Raw genomic sequence first — 17,427 nt, 5'->3', positions numbered from 1 at the left:
TCCAGAGACTTGAATCTGGACTGAGACTTCAGTGGTGGGAATGGGCACTGTCAAAAGTGCTGTCTCCTCTCTATCCAACTGGATATATAAGATCCCAAAGCACTATTTTAAAAGGAGCAAGGGAGTTCTGTTGTCCTGCTCAGCTGCTCTTCAAAAGAGTTCGTTGGGAACCTTACACACAGCCAGGAGGGCAGACTTAACATCTTATCTGAAAGACAGCACTTTCAATGGTGCAGCTTTCCCTCAGTACTGCACTGAATTATCAGCCTAGATTGTGTGCCCAAGTTTCTGAAGTAGGATCTGAAACCATAACCTTCCTCATCAGATGTGAAAGTACTACCACTGAGCCAAGAGAAATACCTTCTTTATTTTAGTGTTCAAATAAGCTTCACACTTTTACCATCCAGTGACAGTTAATAAAAATCAAAAATAACTAACATTTTCACAAGTTGATAGAGAAACAATTACACTTTTTACTGAATTTCACATGAAAAACTGGTTCACTTAATAAATCTTGTTACACTTGGGTCTTCATTGGAGCAGGTGTAGGTTCTGTGATTTCCAGCAGTCTCTGCAAGGAAACGGAATTGCTGCCCTGCCCCACAAAAAATGTACATTTTGAAAATTTTGACAACTCATGGTCACCAGTTAGTATGCTGGAGGAGACTGTCTCTCTCTTCTTTCTTTGGCAGTGGAATATTGCCTAAAAAACAAATGATTGGGCAAATTATTTTTGTTGTTCGGAAATTGTCACTTACAGGGCCTCCTGTACACTCGATCACTCACTGAACTTAACACAGAACCTTTTCTGACCATTCCAAGCAGGCTGCAATAATTTTAAGTAGGTGGAATATGTGCAGCAAAATCTTACTTCACAGAATAATTGATGGGAGAGACTGTTTTAAAGGTTGTAACAATCAAGATCTAATAATGCTCTAAAATAATAAAAATTCCCCCCCACCCCCTGATTTTCTTCTGTAATCTGAAGATTTATAGGATTAGCAGCCGTGTCATTGATGAACTTAGTGGATATTCTTCACGTAGTAAGTGGTGGCAAACTGTTTTACAGTGAAAGCCATCAGAGCTAAGTCTGATCCTATCATCAATTGACGTGTGCACATTGTGCTTGGGTCACTGGACTGCGATTAGAAATGCTGGCTATTATCCTACACATGCCTGAGGAACAGACTAATTGGGTCCCCACCTTGGCTGAAATCAGCTTCATATAATGCAGAACTATAACAGGCCTGCTCTATACACATCTCCTGTAAACCAAGGCACCATAATTGTCATATTTTATCCAACTAAGTACAGGAATCAAAGAGCACTGCAAGAATCCAATATATTTTGTAGATGAATACATTAGTGCTCAACAGTGACGTGAACTCAAAAATTTCAACTGACATTTAAAATTAGCCATTGCCAATGAGAGTGGTTGGCCTGTTCACAACTTGTGCATAAATCAAACCTGCCCAACAGCCTGGCTGACATTTTTGGCTATCGAGACAGCCATGGGGCCCCAACAGACATCCAATAATTTTGAAAAGCCACATAAAGTATATTCACAATGGCTCCCAAATGATTTTGAGAATTTTTCTGACAACTAGCTTAAGATATACAGACCAAAGAGTCTAGGTTAGGTCTCATTCTGAGTCAACTGAGCTCAGTGGCAGCAAGAGACCATCAGTTGGGCCTCAGTGATCCTGTAGTAGGGAAAGGGGGGGTGAAATCAGTCAGGGTTCCTGCTCTTTATCACTATCCAAGTGTACTTGGGTGAGGGTTGTATTAGACTTGGCTGGAAGTCAATGCAGTCAAAAACCTTATACTGAAGGGCACCCATTCCCATGAAGTCCAAAAGTAGAAGAGTTCAATTCCAGAGCCTTCTCAAGTTGACAATTAGCATGATTTCCCAATGCAGCTTCCAAAAGCCACACATTGATTTTCTGCTGAGATAGTTATTAAATGTGGTATTTTCAGCCACAGTAGAGCAATTTAGGTTTCATAATTTATCCTGATGCAAAGAAAAGTGGGTAAATCACTAAAAATCACGTAGTGCAAAAAGGTTGATGCACCATGGTTAAAGGAATATGCCAGGTAAAGCTGATAAATGCTTGGAGCCTTGCCCGTTCTGTGATGGAAACTGAAATCACAATGGGTTGACCATCAGCTTTCAGCCTTCATTATTCACTGCAATGACAGCTTTGGAGAAAGCAATGCAACTTGACCCTTCAGTTGTTTGCAACTTCCCATGCATAAAATCAAATCATCCCATCAATTGTTATTAGTATTTCTGTTTCCAATTGGATGTCTATTATGGTCTAAATCTCATGGACACATCATCCTGAAGCACTTGAAAGTGATGTGAGTTAATAGTATTTACGGACCTCTTCTGGCTTCAACTTGTGCCCAATCTACATTGGAATTAAACTCGCGATTGATAACATGCAGCCTCAGCTCACCTAAAGAATTCACCAATCTCCAATGTTCATAAACTCCAGCCCATCCAAATTCTACTGCTTATGTTTACCTTGCACCATGTCCTGTTCATCCAGCACCTCTTTTCTCACTGGTCCCTGGTCTGCTAATGTCACAAATCTAATTCTCATCCCTGGATTTAAATTATTTTTTTATTCATTCACAGGTGTGGGCTTCGCTGGCTGGGCCAGCATTTATTGCCCATCCCTAGTTGCCCTTGAGAAGGTGGTGGTGAATTGCCTTCTTGAACCGCTGCAGTCCATGCAGTGTTGGTACACCCACAGTGCTGTTAGGAAGGGAGTTCAAGGATTTTGACCCAGCGACAATGAAGTAAACGGCAAAATATTTTCAAGTCAGGATGGTGAGTGACTTGGGAATTTCCAGGTGGTGATGTTCTCATCTATCTGCTGCCCTTGTCCTTCTAGATGGTAGTGATCGTGGGTTTAGAAGGTGCTGTCAAAGGAGCCTTGGTGAATTCCCGCAGTGCATCTTGTAGATGGTACATGCTGCTGCTACTGTGCGATGGTGCTCATGGCCTCAACCCTTTCATTTCCAAGTTCCTAGCCTAAATTTCCTCACCTCAAACTTTGCTCTTCTGATAATTCTCTTATGCAGGTTCCCCTTTCCTTCATACTCCCATTGGCAGCTGTACCTTCAGCCACCCCCAATCTCCACTCTCAGATTCTTTCCCAAAACCCTTCCAATACCCTTAAGTTGCCTCCTTTAGCTCAGACTCTATTTTCCTCGTGTATTAAAGTCACTGCTATCTAAATGCCAGATGATTAAGTTGCAATTCCAGGTGTTGGCACAGGGTGGCTGATATTGGAAGTGTCAGATTCCTCAGTACTAACATCCCTCACTGATGAGCACAAAAAAGGACTACACTACCACCAGAACAGTAGTAGATTCTTAAAATTACACTATATTTTGAAGCACCAAGTACAGTACTAGATCAGAAGAACAGTTAAGCAGTGCTTTTTCAGTTTGTATCACCTTCAAGCACTTGGGGGTGGGTGGGGGGGGGGGGCAAGGAAAAATTAATTGTAACATTCATTAAACTGTATGAGTGGCTATTGGGAAAACAAAAAAAAGATAATTTAAAAGCTTAATTTTGACTCTTTAAACAACATATAAAAATTTCACTTAACATCCTCCACCCCTTTCCCCATTGGCTCAAAGGTAAAGTCACATGCACAAAATGGTCGTGAAGAGTGTAGCACGTAACTAGAGTGCAAAAAGCCAGTTATTTGGTGAGTGAGAATGCTCTGTTAAGTATGTGAGTATTTCTCAAACTGAAATTTAGTTTAACATTTTAAATTAAACTTGAAACTTTAAAGACAGCAAGCTAGTTAACAGATACTAGCTCTCCGTGACTGTTAACTGTTAATGAACTATAAGCGGTTGTCTAAATAGATGCAAATTACTGTGTGCGGGAATCCGAGGCCCCATTTGTAACCTGGGTCTGACTCAAAAAGATGTATAAAATAAGCAGTAACTGCTGACTCTCAGAGTGGTCACAAAAGGAGTGCAATGTTAAGAGAGTGCAAAAGTTGGCAGTTTGGCAAGTGTGGGAACTTGGTGCAAAGGAGGAAAGAAGTGCTGCTTTTTTTGCCCCCAATACTTGTATTGATTTGTGTAAGCTAGAAGCAATAGGTATTTAACATTTTTGTCCAGTGCATAGTGTACATTTGTGTGTAGACAAAAGGGAAAAAATGTTAACACAAACTAAAAAGTAGATATAAATAATCTAGGCTAAAGTATGACTGCAGAATGAGAGTTTGTGCAGTGAGACTGTTCCAAGTGAACACAACCACAGTAGATGTCTCCATTTCCATCTTGAATCTCTCTGGCTCAGCTCATTAAGCTGGAGTGTGAGTTGGAGACACTCCAATATATAAGGGAAGGGGAGCAATATCTAGACTGTTTGTCCCAGGCTACGCCCATACTTCATAAGAGATGCAGGCTTAGAAGGGGGTTGATGTGAATGATAGTGTACACAGTAAAGGGAACTCAGGTGAACTAAAGAATGAGAATCTGTAGAAACTGATCCTATTCAACAGGTGCAATGTCTTTGTTACCTGTGAGGATAAGGATAAAGATGGTCAGGATGAGGATCATGGCATCTTGGAGGAGGAGGGGAAACTTAATGTAGTAGTTGTTAGGGATGCAGTAAGTCGGCAAAACAGATGATATTGTTTGTAAGCAAGGCTGAGAGTCCTGCATGGTTTGTTGTTTACCTGATGCCAGGGTGAAGGACAGCTTGAAAGGATATTGTTCAGGGAGTGGGGAGGATCCAGTAACTGCAATCTTTGTTGGAACCAACAACATAGAAAAGAGTAGGCAAGAAGTCCTGTTTGGACAGAATCCTGGAACTAAGGACTAAATTAAAGAGCAGGTCTTCAAGGGTTATAATCTCTGGATTATTACGGAGCCATGTGCAAAATGGCATAGGGGTAAGCAGAATAGAGAGATGAACATGTCACTGAAGGAGTGGAAAAGAGGGGTTTCATCTGATGGGGCATTGCTACCAGTACTGGGACAGGAAGAAACTATACCTGAACCAGGCTAGGACAAGGGTCCTAATGGAAAGGGAAAATAAAGTGGTTGCAAGGACGGAGTATTAAGGAATTAACTGAATGAATTGCAGGTGCAAACTGAACTTGGCGGTTGGGGGGGGTGGGTGGGGGTGGCAGAAGAGGTGGTATGATTATGGGTAGCCATTACTGAGACATGGCTGCAAGATGGTCAGGATCCAGGAACTTAATACAGCAGGTTATAAGGTCTACAGGAAAGTTCGGGAACATGGTAGAGGGGGAGAAGTAGCCTTAGTGATTAAGGATAAAATCACCTCGATAATGAGAGGTTCTGAGATAGTGAAGTCTTTATGGGTAGAATTAAGAAATAGAAAAGAATTTAAGACTGTAATGAGAGTTGTGTATAAGTCCCCTGGTAGCAGGTATGAAGTGGTAAATTGTATAGAGATTAGACATACATGTAGCAACAGCACTTTTTTAATGGGGGATTTTAACTTTCAGATAAGCACATGTCAGATAGGTAGTGAATTTCCTTAGTATGCCCAGGATAATTTTCTGCAACAATATGTCCAGAGCCAGCAAGGGAGCAGACCATATTAGATACAGTAATGAGTAATGAGCTAGGTTTAGTTAAAAGGCTAATGGTGCAAGGACATTGATCTAATAGCAATCATATGATCGCGTTGAATGTATTGTTTGAAAGGAAAAAATGTGAAACAACTATAACTAATCTAGATTTAGGTAAGGCTGATTTCAATAGGATGAGGTAGAGACTGTCCACAGTAAACTGGACAAGTCTGTCACTGGGTAAGATGACAGGAGATCAGTGGGAGGAGTTCAAAAAATAATTTGTGACACAGAACCAGTTTATACCCCTAAAGGGCAGGACCTCTACTTGCTAGAAAAGACAACCAGGGACAATATAAAACGAAGAAAAAGCATACAAAAATGCAAACAAATAGCACAAATCCTGGTGAATGGGAAATATACAAAGAATAGCAAGGTTGAGAAATCAGGTAAAAAGGGAACATGAAAACAAAATTACAAAGGATATCAAAATCAACACTTCAGGATAAAGAGTGGTTAGGTGCAATCGGCACCTCTTCAAAATGGATAATGGTAATTTTGTCAATGGAAATAAGGAAGATATGCTGAATAATTATTTTGCGTCAGTATTTACTTTAGAAGAAGAGGTCAGCGTGCCAGACATTCCAAAGAAACATATTAATATTGAATCAGGGTCAGAAACTGGCCGGAATTAAATAAGCAAAATAACAGTAATTAAGATGAGTGAAGAGGGCACTCAGTGAACATCCTCACTTCTGACTTTATGAAGGAGGGAAGGTCATTGACAAAGCAAATGAAGATAGCTGGGGTTAGGTATCTACCCTGAGCAACTCCTGCAGCAATCTCCTGGGACTGAGATAATTGGCCTCCAACAACCAAAAGCATCTTTTTTTGTGCTCAGTATTACTCCAACCATGAAGAGCTTTCCCCCTGAATCCAATTTTGCCATGGCTTCTTGTTCCCAGTCACTCTGACCTCTATCCATTTTTGGACCAAGGCTGTAATGAAGTCAGGAGCTGAGTGGCCCTATTGGAACCAAACTGAGTGTCAGTGAGCAGGTTATTGTTGAGTCAGTGCTGCATGATAGCACTGTTGATGACCACTTCCATCACTTTGCTGATGATTGAGAGTAGGCTGATGGGGGTAATTGGATGGATCAGATTTGTCCTGCTTTTTGTGGACAGGACATAACTGGGCAATTTTCCACATTTACAGGTAGATGCCAGTGTTGTAGCTGTACTGGAACAGCTTGGCTAAGGCATGGCTAGTTCTGGAACACAAGTCTTCAGTACTATTGCTGGCTTGTTGTCAGGTCCCATAGCCTTCGCAGTACCCAGTGCCTCCAACCATTTCTTGATATCTCGAGCTGAAGTGAATGGAATTGGCTGAAGACTGGCACCTGTAATGCTGGGGACCTCAGGAAGAGACCAAGATGGATTATCCACTCAGCACTTCTGGCTGAAGATTTATCAGATTGCTACCTGGACTCCAAAGGTTAAATTATGAGGAAAGATTACACAAAATAGGGTTGTATTCCCTAGAATTTCTAACTTTAAGGGGTGATTTGATCAAAATTTCCAAGATATGAAGGGGAATGAATAGTGTAAATAAAAAGAAACAGTTTCCACCGGTTGAGACTCCAGAACCAGAGGCACAGTCTAAAAATTCCAGCTGGATCGATCCGGACTTAAATTAGGAAGCAAGTCGTAGAAACATAGAAAATAGGAGCAGGAGTAGGCCATTCGGCCCTTCAAGCCTGCTCCACCATTCATTATGATCATGGCTGATCATCCAACTCAATAGCCTGCTCCCGCTTCCTCCCCAAATCCTTTGATCCCTTTCACCCCAAGAGCTATATCTAATTCCTTGAAAACATACAATGTTTTGGCCTCAACTACTTTCTGTAGTAGCAAATTCCACAGGCTCACCACTCTGGGTGAAGAAATTTCTCCTCATATCAGTCCTAAATGGTCTACCCTGTATCCTCAGACTGTGACCCCTGGTTCTGGACTTCCCCCACCATCTGGAACATCCTTCCTGCATCTATCCTGTCTAGTCCTGTTAGAATTTTATAGGTTTCTATGAGATCCCCCCTCATTCTTCTGAACTCCAGCGAATGTAATCCTAACCGACTCAATCTCTCCTCATATGTCAGTCTCCCCATCCCAGGAATCAGTCTGGTAAACCTTTGCTGCACTCCCTCTATAGCAAGAACATCCTTCCTCAGATAAGGAGACCAAAACTGCACACAATATTCCAGGTGTGGTCTCACCAAGGCCCTGTATAGTTGCAGCAAGACATCCCTGCTCCTGTACTCGAATCCTCTCGCTATGAAGGCCAACATACCATTTGCCTTCTTTACTGCCTGCTGCACCTGCATGCTTACCTTCAGCGACTGGTGTACGAGGACACCCAGGTCTCGTTACACGTTCCCCTCTCTCAATTTATAGCCATTCAGATAATAATCTGCCTTCCTGTTTTTGCTACCAAAGTGGATAACCTCACATTTATCCACACTATACTGCCTCTGTCATGCATTTGCCCACTCACTCAGCTTGTCCAAATCACACTGAAGCATCTCTGCATCCTCCTCACAGCTCACCCTCCAACCAGCTTAGTGTCTCCTGCAAATTTGGAGATATTGCATTTACTTCCCTCATCTAAATCATTAATATATATTGTGAATAGCTGGGGTCCCAGCACCAATCCCTGCGGTACCCCACTAGTCACTGCCTGCCATTTGGAAAAAGACCCGTTTATTCCTACTCTTTGTTTCCTGTCTGCCAACCAGTTTTCTATCCATCTCAATACACTACCCCCAATCCCATGCGCTTTACTTTTACACGCTAATCTCTTATGTGAGACTTTGTCGAAAGCCTTCTGAAAGTCCAAATAAACCACATCCATTGGCTCCCCCTCACCAACTCTACTCGTTACATCCTTGAAAAATTCCAGTAGATTTGTCAAGCATGATTTTCCTTTTGTAAATCCATGCTGACTCTGTCCGATTCTGCCACTGTTTTCCACGTGCTCAGCTATTAAATCTTTTATAATGGACTCTAGAATTTTCTCCACTACCGACGTCAGGCTGACTGGTCTATAATTCCCTGTTTTCTCTCTACCTCCCTTTTTAAATAATGGGGTTACATTAGCTACCCTCCAATCTGTAGGAACTGTTCCAGAGTCTATAGAATCTTGGAAGATGACCACCAATGCATCCACTATTTCTAGAGCCACTTCCTTAAGTTCTCTGGGATGTAGATTATCAGGCCCTGGGAATTATCGGCCTTCAATCCCATCAATTTCCCCAACACCATTTCCCTACTAATACTGATTTCTTTCAGTTCCTCCCTCTCGCTAAACCCTGTGTTCCCCAACATTTCTGGTATGTTACTTGTGTCCTCCTTTGTGAAAACAGAACCAAAGTATATATTTAATTGGTCAGCCATTTCTTTGTTCCCCATTATAAATTCCCCTGTTTCTGACTGTAAGGGACCTACATTTGTCTCCATCAATCTTTTTCTCTTCACATACCTATAGAAACTTTTACAGTCAGTTTTTATGTTCCGCGCAGGCTTACTCTCGTACTCTATTTTCCCCTTCTTAATCAATCCCTTGGTCCTCCTTTGCTGAACTCTAAATATTCCCAATCCTCAGGTCTGTTGTTTTTCTGGCCAATTTATATGCCTCTTCCTTGCATCTAATACTATCTCTAATTTCCCTTGTAAGCCATGGTTTGGCCACCTTTCCTGTTTTACTTTTGCGCCAGACAGGAATAAACAATTGTTGCAGTTCACCCATGCACTCTTTGAATGTTTGTAATTGCCTATCCACCGTCATCCCTTTAAGTAACGTTTCCCAATCCACCATAGCCAACTCGCGCCTCATACCATCGTAGTTTCCTTTATTAAGATTCAGGACCCTAGTCTCAGAATAAACTACGTCACTATCTTGATGAAGAATTCTATCATATTATGGTCGCACATCCCCAAGGGGCCTAGCACAACTAGATTGCCAATTATTCCTTTCTCATTACACAATACCCAGTCTAGGATGGCCTGTTCTCTAGTTGGTTCCTCAACATATTGGTCCAGAAAACCATCCCGTATACACTCCAGGAATTCCTCCTCTATGGTATTGTTACTAATTTGATTTGCCCAATCTATATGCAGATTAAAGTCACCCATAATTACAGATGCTCCTTTATTGCATGTGTTTCTAATTTCCTATTTAATGCCATTCCCAACATCACCACTACAGTTTGGGGTTCTATATACAACCCCCACTAACGTTTTTTGCCCCTAACTGTTTCTTAGCTCTACCCATACAGATTCCACATCATCAGAGCTAATATCTTTCCTCACTATTGCGTTAATTTCCTCTTTAACCAGCAATGCAACTCCACCGCCTTTTCCTTTTTGTCTGTCCTTCCTAAACACTGAATACCCCTGGATGTTCAGTTCCCATCCCTAATCACCCTGCAGCCATGTCTCTGTAATCCTGACTATATCATATCTGTTTACATCTATTTGCGGGGTTAATTCATCCACTTTATTGCGAATGCTCCTCGCGTTAAGGCATAAAGCCTTAAGGCTTGTCTTTTTAACATTACTTGTCCCATTCCCACTATTTTTCACTGAGGCCCTGTTTGATTCTGGCCCTTGATTTCTCTGCCCATCACTTTTCTTATTCCCCTTTCTGTCTTTTGTTCTTGTCCTTGATTCCCCCTCCTCTGACTCCTTGCATAGCTTCCCATTCCCCTGCCATAGAGTAGGGGGTTTTTCTACCACAAAGGGTGGTAGAAGTTTTGGAACTCTCATCTACAATTGACGCTGGATCAATTGTTACTCTTATCACTGAGATTGAAAGATTTTTGTTAACCAAAGATGCTAAGGAATATGGGCAATGGTAGAGGGAGTTAGGTCACAGTTCAGCCAAGATCTCACTGAATAGCAGAACAGACTTGAGGGATTAAATGGCTTACTCCTCTTTCTATGTTCCTACATATGTCACAGATCACTGAATTACAATGAGTTAACCTGCCTCAGCTAAAGACTAACAGGTACCCCAGATTAGGCAAAGAGAAAAAGCGGCCATGACTCCCATTCTCAACTGTTATATAACAACACCCTCGGTCCTGTTGTTCGTGTTTAGGCACTAGGTGAGATCAGGATCAGACTCGGTGGTAACCTTTCCCAGACGTTTGAAAGCCTATGTTCCCTATCATGGCTCACATGACAACAGCAGACATTTGGCCAATAATGTCAGAAGAGACACTTACACCAGTAAACAATCAATAGGATAGATATTCAACAAATGTACATGAAATTCAGGCGGCCAATTGCAATATCAATTGTAGCTCTGGCAACAAGTTGAAAATTGACTCCAATCTCTTCAGGAGAGGAGAGGCGAAAACTAGAGAGAACAACATTTATTTCATACCACATGATGAACCCAAAAGCGTCAATGATTTCCAGTGGTCGTGCTGGCTGAATTTACCTGGAGGTGCTACAAGGTATTCCTCTACAACGTGCTTTGCATTGCTCAGGATCACCTCAGCACAGTAACCTTCTGTGACCATGTCTGCACGCAAATACAAAGGCCTGTGTGAAAAAATAGCAATGTTTTGGAAGCTGAATTGAAAGGTCCTATAGCTATAGTCCATAGATCTCTCAGATTAGTGACAGACAACTCCATCAGAATATAAACTGAAGCAAGAGTAGACTTTATGGCCCCTCAAGCTCTACGATTCAATATGATCACAGCTGATCTTCTGCCTCAACTCCACTTTCCTGCCCATCTCCATGTGCCTTGATTCCCTGAGAGATCAAAATTCTGTCTATCCCAGTCTTGAATATGAGGATGAAGCATCCACTATCCCTGGAGTAGAAAATTCCAAGAATTTGCAAATCTCTGAGTGAAGAAATTTCTCCTCATCTCAGTCCTAAATGATCAATCCCCTATCCTGAGGTTGTGGCCCCTTGGTCTAGATTCCCCAACCAGGGGAAACAATCTCTGTCTGTCAAACTCCTTTGGAATCCTGTATGTTTTAATGAGATCACCTCTCATTCTCCTAAACTTGAAAGTATAGGCCCAATTTACTCAGCCTCTCAGAGGGCAAGCCTTTCATCACAGGAACCAATCAAGTGAACCTTCGCTTTACAGCCCCCAAAGCAAGTACATTCTTCCTTAGCTATTAAGACCAAAACAGCACAGAGTACTCAAGGTGTGTAGCAAACATTATACAACTGTGCAAGATTTCCTTGTTCTTGTACTGCAATCCCCTTGCAAAAAAGGTCAACATGCCATTTTGCTAATTGTTTGCTAACTTTTTGCATTCGTTGTAGTAGTACACCCAAGTCTCTCTGAACATCAACATTTAGAAGTTCCATGCCTTTTAAAAAGCATTCTGCTTTTCTATTCTTAGAACCAAAGAGAAATAACCTCTCACTTACCCACATTACACTCCAAGTGCCACCTTGTTGCCCACATATTTAGTCTGTCTCTATCTCTGTGCAGCTTCTATGTATCCCCTTTCAAACCACAGGGTTGCAATGTTTGTCTGTCACCCACTCCATGCTGGGCTATGTTTGTCCACAACATCCTAAGAGGCTGCAGCCCTCCACCGTCCCCCGGGTTCACAGGCTCTCTCTTCAGGCAAATATGTCCACAGCCCCTGGTACTGATCCCCCCTTTGCTCTCTCGGCCCTGGGTTATATCTATCTGCATCCACAGAAAACAAAAGCAAAATGCCGCAAATGCTGCAAATTTGAAATAAATACAGAAAATGCTGGAAATACTCAGTGGGTCAGAAAGCATTTGTGGAGAGAAACAGAGTCAATGTTTCAGCTCGATGACCTGCTGAACATTTCCAGCATTTTCTATTTTTGTTTTAAGTTTAAATATACATTTGTCTGGTGCTGGCTGATTCTATGGATTGACCTGCTGGCTGAGGGACACAAATAACAAGCAATCTGCCAAGATGCAACAAAGAAAAGTCTTTGGGATTAACAATCTGGGTGCACGCTATATTTAAACTTTCTCATGGTCAGCACAAAGGCAAGGCCCTTCTTTCCAAGTTGACCTCATGTGCAAAGTTATCTGAGAGACAGTGTGCCTTGGGTGAACAACAGATCACTTCTGCTGCTGAACTCATTCACTAAATAGTATGAGACAACTTGTACTATCCTGGGCTCTCTAACTGACAGTCAAACAAAGCTCAAATGGAAAAACTCAGCAGGTCTGACAGTATCTGTGGAAAGAAAAACAGTTGACATTTCGAGACCACATTGGAAGCAGCGGATTCAGTTGACCAAATTGAAGGAGGTGCAAGTGAAGCACTGCTTCACCTGAAAGGAGTGTTTGGGGCCTTGGACGGTGAGGAGGGAGAAGGTAAAGGGGCAGGTGTTGCACCTTCTGCGATTGCATGGGAAGGTGCCATGGGAAGGGGATGAAGTGTAGGGGGTGATGGAGGAGTGTACCAGGGCGTCCCGGAGGGAACGGTCCTTATGGAATGCTGACAGGAGGGGGTGAGGGGAAGATGTGTTTTGTGGTGGCATCATGCTGGAGTTGGCAGAAATGGCGGAGGATGATCCTTTGAATGTGGAGGCTGGTGGGGCACAAAGGGGGACCCTATCATGGTTCTGGGAGAGAGAGGAAGGTGTGAGGGCAGAGGCGCAGGAGATGAGTCGGACACGGTTGAGGCCCTGTCAACCACAGTGGGTGGGAAACCTCCGTTAAGGGAGAAACTCAGATGGACATATTTCTCCAGTTTACAAGCTATTGATTGAGTTCATTAAGTAAAGCTAAAGAAAAGTGAACACCGCAGATTTCAAGATTACAATAGTTCACAACTTTCCAGCAACTCTTTCAAAGCAGTAAATAATAAATCAAGGCATTTTATCGCAGTTCACAGAATTTTGAACAGCTGTGTAATGAAACTCAAAGTGGGAAACGTCAACTCTTGGAATCCTGGTTATCAGCACACAAGGAGCAGTGTGGATCAGACACACTCTCTCTCTCTCTCTCTCTTTCTAGGGACTCAATCCCAATTCCCCAAGACCAGAGAGTTTAGTGCAGCAGTTGGACCCCAAATGTGCTGGAGATTAACCAGCAAAACATTTTCCACAGCTTCTCCCTGCTATTTGTGTAGGCAGGAACACTCTACCCAGTGAGGCTTTGACTTTTGGGGGAAAATGGGCATAAAGCCAAAGGAGAGTTAATATGGGGGGGGGGGGGGGGGGGGGTTGACGAAGATATGGGTTTTAACATGAGTTTTAAAAGGCGTGTGGGGAGGTAGAGGGGTTTAGGGAGGGAAATCTAGAATACGCGGCCTAGCTAATGTCCCAGTCAATACTTATCCATGACAGTGTCTGATTCCGCCCTAACTGGAAGCCTCATCCGTGCCTTTGTTACCTCCAGACTTGATTATTCCCACACACTCCTGGCCAACCTTGTACATTCCACCACCTGTAAACTTGAGGTCATCTAGGAATTTTGCTGATCTGTTAAGCAACACCTTGATTTGAAAATTCTCATTCTCATTTTCAAATCCCTCATGGCCTCCCTCCTCCTCCCCCCAGCCCCCGGCTATCTCTTTAATCCCTTCCAGCTCTGCAACCCTCTGAGATATCTGTGCTCCTCTAGTTCTGACCTCCTGAGCATTCCTCTTTTTAATTGCTCCATCACTGGTGGCCAAGGCTTCCAAGGCCCTGAGCTCTGGAATTTCCTCCCTGAACCTCTCCACTTCTCTACCTTTTGTTCCTCCTTAAGACCTATCTCTTTAGTTAACTGCTGTAATATCACTTTATGTGGCTCTGTGTCAACTTTTATTTTATCGATGCTTCTGTGAAGTGTCTTGGGACATTGTATTAGGTTAATGGTGCTATATAAATACAAATTGTTGTTCAGCCAGCATCACTAAAATAGATTATCTGGTCATTAGTTTCTTCCAACAATGACTTTCATTTATATGGCTCTTTTAACATGGTAAAATGTCCCAAGGTGCTTCACAGACGCCAAAGGGGGAGACATTAGGATAGGTGATCAAAAAAGATAAGTTTGAAGGAGTGTTTTATAGGTAGGGAAGTTTAAGGAGGGAATTTCAGAACTTATAACTGCAACACTTTACATTTATCAGTGTAAAATTTCATTTCCCTGCACAATAATTTAATGAATCTAATTCCTTTGTCCCTGGTGCTCTCCTTAATTTAGCAACTGTCAGATAAGACAACGCAACACCATTACCTGTCCTCCAGCACCGAATCCATGGGCTCCACACCCTCAGTGTCAACAACATGCAGTTGGCTGGCAAACTGTATGGCATCTGCCAGCCTTTCTACACCCTCCTGGTTCCGAAAATCAATGAGTGCCAGTCGTTCCAGGTGGTCAATCATCTCCATGGATACCTGGAGTTTGTTTGCATGTAAACATATGGTGCTCATTAATTTACCATAAATCTCCATTAGCAGGTAAATATTCCAGCCATGGTACCACAGAGTCAAGATCGATTGCTGGCCTGCATGAGGTTGAGGCAATGGGGACACGATTACAGTAAAGAACAATCAAACCTCTCTATGTCTCCACATGCTCAACAAACGATCCAGCACAGAAGCCGCAGCTGTATTCAGCTACTTTTAGGTTCCTTCTGTCCCCTCAACCCCAAGTGGCCTTCAGTGTAAGACCTGATGGAGGCTGACTGTGAAAGCTCAATCTGAGTCTGCCCATCCGTGCACTTAAACCAGGGGTTGCTGGAAGGTTACCTGGAATTGACAGATCCCCTCCCTCACCCAGGGATGGTAAATCAACTGTAGCATCCTACCACAGTATAGACCAGGGTTGATCTTTCAGGTCTTTATGGTTCACAGGTGGAGGTTTAATCACTTACCCAATGGTTTACAGATTTGAAAATAGCTGAAATTAGTGTCCACAATTGCTTGCTTACCTCTGGTAGCTCTCTGTCCTCAATGGGCTGCCAGGATGGACTCTGAGGCACCTACAAAGATCAAGAATGCAAATCTAAATCAGAGGAGATTGGTTCCAAGGGCTCTCTAGTTAAATGGCACACCAGCACTGGCTGTATGGCCTCACTGGCATGAAGACTAACCACGTGGACGAGAGGACAGAGCGGTGCCTGAACCCCAAAAACAGGCAAGGAATTTGCGCCATGATTGACTGAAGTTTCAATCCAGACAATTACACACTATCAATGGATCAGGTACAGTGAGACACGATAATGTACCAGCAATACAGCATCAAATGGGCAGGCGTTCAGAAACACACGGCACACTGAGGCTGAGGCTTTAGGGCAGCGCAGGGCAGGCCAGGCCAGTCCTGGTTGGCAGGCGGGGGGAGGGGTTCCATTAGAATGATGAGATCCAGATGTGGAGGAGGTTCTATTTTTGTGGGGCACCCAGTGTGAGACTGGATGAACGGCATCCCGGTGTGCAGTTCCCCTCCTGTGTGGAGGGGAATCATCATCTGGAAGGAGGATGCTGATTTGGGAGACGGAATGATCCTGGTTTGGGTGGGGGTAAGATGATCTTGGCTTTGGGGGAAATGATCACAGTTTGAGAGGGGGTGATCCCAGCTTGGGGCGGTTGATCCCGATTTGGGGGGGGGGGACAGTTGATCCAGTTATGGGGGGGAGGGGGAGTTGATCCCAGTGTGGGGGGGGTTGATCCTGGGGGATTGATCCCGATTGGAGGGTGAGTTGATCCCGGGGGGTTGCTCCGGTTGGGGTGAGTTGATCCCAGAGGGGGTTGATCCAGGTTGGGGGGAGTTGATCCCAGGAGGGGGGGAGAGTTGATCGGGGGAGGGGGAGAGTTGATCGGGGGAGGGGGGGGGTTGATCCCGGGGTGGGGGGGAGGGTTTGATCGCGGGGTGGGAGGGGGTTTGATCGCGGGGTGGGAGGGGGGTTGATACGGGGGGGTTGATCCCGGAGGGTTGATCTGGTTGGGGGGAGTTGATCCCAGGAGGGGGGGAGAGTTGATCGGGGGAGGGGGGGGTTGATCCCGGGGGGGCGGGGCAGAGTTGATCCCTGGGGGGTGGGTTGATCCCGGGGGGGCGGGGTTGATCCCGGGGGGGGGTGGAGTTGATCGAGGGGGGGGTGTTGATCCGGGGGCGGGGGGTGGGGGGAATTGATCCCGGGGGGTGGGGGGAGTTGATCCCGGGGGGGTCTCTCCAGCCTCGGGGGCATTGGCCGGGACGCGGTGAAAAGTTCCGGACTCCCTGACAGTCTCCAGTCCCGAAGCCGGGGCTCCATCCCCGGCTCACAGGCCCTACCTTACTCCGGCCAGGGACAGGGCCCGGCTCCGGCTCCGGCTCCAGCTCCTCAACCCCAGCGCCGCCAGGCGGCCTCTCCCAAGCGGCAGCCCGAGGATTCACCGCTCGGTTAGGCCTCAGCCGCCGGAACAGCGGCACCGACTGAGCGGCTCTCCTGGTGAAGCACCACATCTCCCGGTCCCAGGGATTGAGGCCGAGGCCCGAACTCCAGGGGCCGCCCACAGAGGGTGGGAACAACGGAGAAAACCTGGCCCGGGGAGCAGGAGCTCGGGCTGAGAGTGAGAGAGAGAGAGAGAAAGCTGATCAATAATCCGTCAACCCGGAATCAATCATCAATAAACCAGATCAATAACCATAGACCGGAATCTATAATCCATAAAACCAGAATCAGTAATCCATAGACCAGAATCTATGATCCATAGACCGGAATCTATAATCCATAGACCGGAATCTATGATCCATAAAACCAGAATCAGTAATCCATAGACCAGAATCTATGATCCATAGACCGGAATCTATAATCCATAGACCAGAATCTATAATCCATAGACCGGAATCTATAATCCAT

At 44.3% G+C, this 17,427-nt stretch overlaps 1 protein-coding gene across 1 annotated transcript; it reads right to left on the bottom strand.

Annotated features, from left to right (window-relative positions):
• Positions 1-348: 348 nt before the first annotated feature.
• gatc (glutamyl-tRNA amidotransferase subunit C) lies at positions 349-17,194 on the bottom strand. The gene is made up of 5 exons (XM_078553965.1): positions 16,860-17,194; positions 15,520-15,570; positions 14,823-14,983; positions 11,076-11,179; positions 349-703 (listed from the first exon to the last, which is right to left on the bottom strand). Exons 1-5 carry the CDS (start codon positions 17,028-17,030, stop codon positions 642-644), a joined length of 549 nt encoding a protein of 182 aa, XP_078410091.1. The 5' UTR covers positions 17,031-17,194; the 3' UTR covers positions 349-641.
• Between the last annotated feature and the right edge of the window lie 233 nt (positions 17,195-17,427).

The sequence above is a fragment of the Cetorhinus maximus genome, chromosome 12, assembly GCF_964194155.1.
Source record: "Cetorhinus maximus chromosome 12, sCetMax3.hap1.1, whole genome shotgun sequence".
NCBI lineage: Eukaryota > Metazoa > Chordata > Chondrichthyes > Lamniformes > Cetorhinidae > Cetorhinus > Cetorhinus maximus.
The sequence above is the reverse complement of the archived record's forward strand: the minus strand, read 5'-3'. Positions and strand labels throughout refer to the sequence as shown.